The sequence below is a fragment of the Rutidosis leptorrhynchoides genome, chromosome 7, assembly GCF_046630445.1.
Source record: "Rutidosis leptorrhynchoides isolate AG116_Rl617_1_P2 chromosome 7, CSIRO_AGI_Rlap_v1, whole genome shotgun sequence".
Taxonomy (NCBI): domain Eukaryota; kingdom Viridiplantae; phylum Streptophyta; class Magnoliopsida; order Asterales; family Asteraceae; genus Rutidosis; species Rutidosis leptorrhynchoides.
Window position 1 is genome coordinate 16,275,357 of NC_092339.1, and position 4,100 is coordinate 16,279,456.

Here is a 4,100-nt window from a genome sequence, read left to right on the forward strand (position 1 = left end):
TCGCGTTGGGGGATAAGGGGGAGGAGGGTTTTACCGTCCATGTCCCGTATGAGATTGGTGCGGGTTTTCCCCACAATTCATGTCTGCCATTAAGTACCATCCATGGCACCTTTTCCACATCGCGTTGTGGGGGGGGGGGGCGGTTTACCGTCAATATCGCGTATGAGATTGGTGCGAATTTTCTCCTGAGCACGCAGTTAGGGGCGGGTATAGCAACTGTGGGAGATGATCATGTGGTTGGTTAAGTCCACGGGTGATCCCCACTAACTGCTGCCAAAAAAAAAAAAAAAAAAAAAAATTATTAAACCCCACCAATATGTTCGTAATTCAAAACCAAGTATAATCATTAATCAAGATTTTGAAATTTTATTCTTTTCCCTTTTGAAACCTATACCCACAGTAATTTCAAGTTTCAACCAAACATCCTTGCAATAATTTCATCAGCTGTAGTTGACCTCGTGTTGGTTGCAAGAAACGTGTAAATATTTTATTATCTATTGTTCTTTATATTATAGTGTTGGATTGGATGGTCCTCAATACTTCAAATATGACATGCCATCCTTTTAGCAATGTGACATTGATTATCATGATATAGATCATTACTTAGCAAATTATAGACTTTTTATTTATTGCAAAATACTTGTAGAATAACAGTCATGATAATATTCAAAATACAATTCAATGCTTTAATGTATTACCAATATATGAACATCATGGTAGCACATGCAGTAGCATTTTTTTTTTTTTTTTTTTTACTTAAATTAAAAGTTCTTGCCTTTAACCATATATTTTTTGATTGCCAAAGTTTATCTGAGCATTTGTTAAACAGAAATTCAAGACCATAAATGCAGAATTTGTGGTATTTTATCATATAAAAGTAAATAACTTTACAAAGTGTAATGTAAGCTTTCCAAGTATTTTGATAAAGGGGTATAACAAATACCACAACATCAATCAACAGTCATAAAAACTGCATTTCCGGTGGTGACCTGATACCGTTTTATTTTCAAAAACTTGAATCTTCGGTTGATGGTCGCCTCAAAAAGTACCTTAAACTATTGGTTACAACCTGCATGAAAATTTGCATTAAAACCAAAATATCAGAAGAAAACAAAATTTCTGAATGGGTTTCATTTGTATGGATTTTGGGTTTACCTGTTGAAGTGGTTCGATAAGAGCTTTGCCCTTGTAATTCACATGAAACTTGGCCTTAGCCAACAATCCCTGAATCACAATATCACAAAGTCATTGTACATACAAGTTTCATATGAATATAATATATAATATATATAAATATAAATAATAATAATCTTTTAAATAAATAAAGGTTGGTTAATTAATGTTACCTCGGTATCAAACTCTCCCGACTCTACTGCAACATTTATATCAGTGACAATTTTCACAAGATCTACCAGTAATCCGGGCCTATCTGCTGTTTCAACTGATAGCAAACTGTATGATATAAAATAGAATACATTTTTTTACTTCAAAATATACTATAAATATTCAGGTTCAAGAGAAAAGGCAAATATAGCCTCCATTTCAAAACATTGAATGTATAGGATGATTACCTTCGATCAGGGCCGTCATTTTTTATACGGATGCGGGTCGCAATGTCAACATCAAGCTGAAACAGTTCAAAACTCGGATGAAACATAGCTATTTGATTAACTAGTTATTGTGAAATTATGTAAACATACAAAGAACTTAAGATTTGGTACAATTGTGCATAAAGTTAACATGTCACCCGATTTAACCCGTTTATTAGTAAATGGGCAGGGATTTGTACCTTCTGCTTTGGTGCCTCAATTCCAAAAGCTTCGCCCATTGCTAATTGGGCGCTTGATTCCTGTACCATTAATCAGGTAAGTTCAAACATAGTTGACTTTCAAGAGTAAAGTCAAAGGTAGCACAAACAGTAAGTTGGGTTCATACCGGGTGATATTCAAGAAGATTGCTAATTATTGTTAGACGGATCGCCTCAAGCAACTCTGGCTCATCAACTTTTCGGCCAGTCGATCTGTAAAAAGTAAATTGAAAATGATTAATAATATAACTTTAGACACTAATCAGTATTTTCAAAGCCAGTGATTAGAATAAAAAATTTATTTCGTAATATATAAACTAATACATAAGTATATAACATTATTCACTTGAATTACTCATAAACTTAGAATGGACAAGTAGTTGTCAAGTTATAAATTCTAACTCAGTTTTCACATCATTTAAACAATTCATCGATTACTTATGGTCCACAAGAACGCACATGTTAACAGGTTAAACAAATACACTGATCATGTTAATCAAGAAAAGACGTTCATAAGCTCAATACTTACGCTTTAGTAATCGAAAATGTGTTATGCCTCCCAGAAGAATCCAAAACAACGTTTGCTTTGACAACATTCAATCCAAGATTCTTAAGAGCACTCATCTGCACATACATTTCCAACATTCAATCCAAGATATTTAAGGTCAACGCCGGCCGGGTTGAGTTGACCCAAAAACATTCTTTTCCTAAACATTAATACAGTTTTTATACCAAATTAGTGCGTCAAGTACTCAAGTGAGATTACACCAAGTATTTTATTTAAGTTGATTCTGAATAAAGTTACAAGGGGATTTCATACTCATAGAAAAATATAGGCATTTTAAGCTTTATTGACCCATTTGACTCGTCATAGATAAAACAGGATCCAAACCAAGCCCATTCATAGGTAAACGGGTCAATAACAGACAAAGCATACATGTTAAAACAATAATACATCAGAGGCTTCATACAGTGTCGAGAAGAGCCCCAAGACGATCCCCGAAGGTAATCTCTACAACGGTCGCATTTGGGTCCGAGTCCTGGTCGATAATTACTTTTGGTGTTGGAACCACATCAGTTTCCTGATAGCTTCCATCCTGCAAATCGAAAACCGGAAACTGATTAATACAAATAAATATACAAATATATCTACAAGAAACAATACAAGTCCCTTGCTTGATACCTCAATAGCTGTGGCGGATGCTTTTGGAATCATAGTACTGAATGAATATGACAATCTGGGTAAAATCCCAAATCAAGAATTAGAACAAAAACCCTAATTCATCATACATTATACTTGCATAAATCTTCAATCTTTTACTTCCACTATGACCCATGATAAAAAAAAAAAAAAAAAAAAAAGGTCCTTTTTTAGGTAAAACACAAATGTTCTTTCCAAAGGTCTTATATATAAGTAGTTTATTTAATTCAGTTTAATTATTTATCTCATAAAATCAATACTTTGACAACTGAATTTGATTTTTAATATCAAGAAAAATTGAAATCAGCTCCAGTTTAGTAAAATATATATTCAATTAACTACTGATCAATCAATCAAAGAACAAAACTTTAAAAACTAGAGCTACATTAAACTTAAATTACATCAAAATTAACAATCCCCAACTTCATTTACACATTCAATAAATAATCTTGCATGCAATCACTAAATGATTACCAATTATGACTTATATAAATATTACTAAATATTAACAATAATAATAATAATGATGAAATTAAAAGAGAAATAGAAGCAACTACCTTGATTTTGTTGAAATACAAATATGTTTAACAGGATCCGAACCGAAAAATGTGGTCTTGGAAATGGGTTGTTTCTCAAATGCAACTAATTTGGTGTAGAGTCCAAGAGTACAACCACATGATGCCATAGCTGCAGCCATAATAAAAAGTAACCAGAAAATAAGAAATAAAAAAGAAAATTGAAGACTAGAGGAAGAAGGAGAAGAAGATGAGCATTGATATTGTGAGGACAAAAATGGAAGAGTGTAAATTCAACCTAAAGGATAGATCATAGATGTCGTTTTTTGCATCTAGTGGTATCCGCCATTTGTAAAGAAGTCTGTTTTTATGGGATAAATATTTTTATTTTTATCTATTTTTATTTTTTTTTCTTTTGATCGTCTCCACAAGTCAAGTTATTTGAGTCGTATTTCTTGTAAACTGTTTCAATATCGGATGGTATATATATTTAGTAAATTTTGGCATTTTTCTTTTTTTAGTTTTTAATTTTGTGGTAGTGATGATTTTCAATGACCATTGCATATATTGGTTAGGC

At 32.5% G+C, this 4,100-nt stretch overlaps 1 protein-coding gene across 1 annotated transcript; it reads right to left on the reverse strand.

The window, feature by feature from the left end:
- Window positions 1-836: 836 nt before the first annotated feature.
- On the reverse strand, window positions 837-3,852 carry LOC139857376 (ACT domain-containing protein ACR11-like). The gene is made up of 10 exons (XM_071846123.1): window positions 3,566-3,852; window positions 2,991-3,045; window positions 2,779-2,904; window positions 2,337-2,431; window positions 1,936-2,020; window positions 1,790-1,849; window positions 1,572-1,627; window positions 1,347-1,452; window positions 1,156-1,224; window positions 837-1,069 (listed from the first exon to the last, which is right to left on the reverse strand). Exons 1-10 carry the CDS (start codon window positions 3,703-3,705, stop codon window positions 1,007-1,009), a joined length of 855 nt encoding a protein of 284 aa, XP_071702224.1. The 5' UTR covers window positions 3,706-3,852; the 3' UTR covers window positions 837-1,006.
- Between the last annotated feature and the right edge of the window lie 248 nt (window positions 3,853-4,100).

Coding starts and splice junctions, on each gene's coding strand:
- LOC139857376 (XM_071846123.1), bottom strand. CDS start 3,705: ATGGCTGCAGCTATGGCATCATGTGGTTGTACTCTTGGACTCTACACC. Junction 3,046..3,565: donor TGTATTTCAACAAAATCAAG/GTAGTTGCTTCT, acceptor GATTTTACCCAG/ATTGTCATATTCATTCAGTA. Junction 1,070..1,155: donor TTATCGAACCACTTCAACAG/GTAAACCCAAAA, acceptor ATTTTCATGCAG/GTTGTAACCAATAGTTTAAG.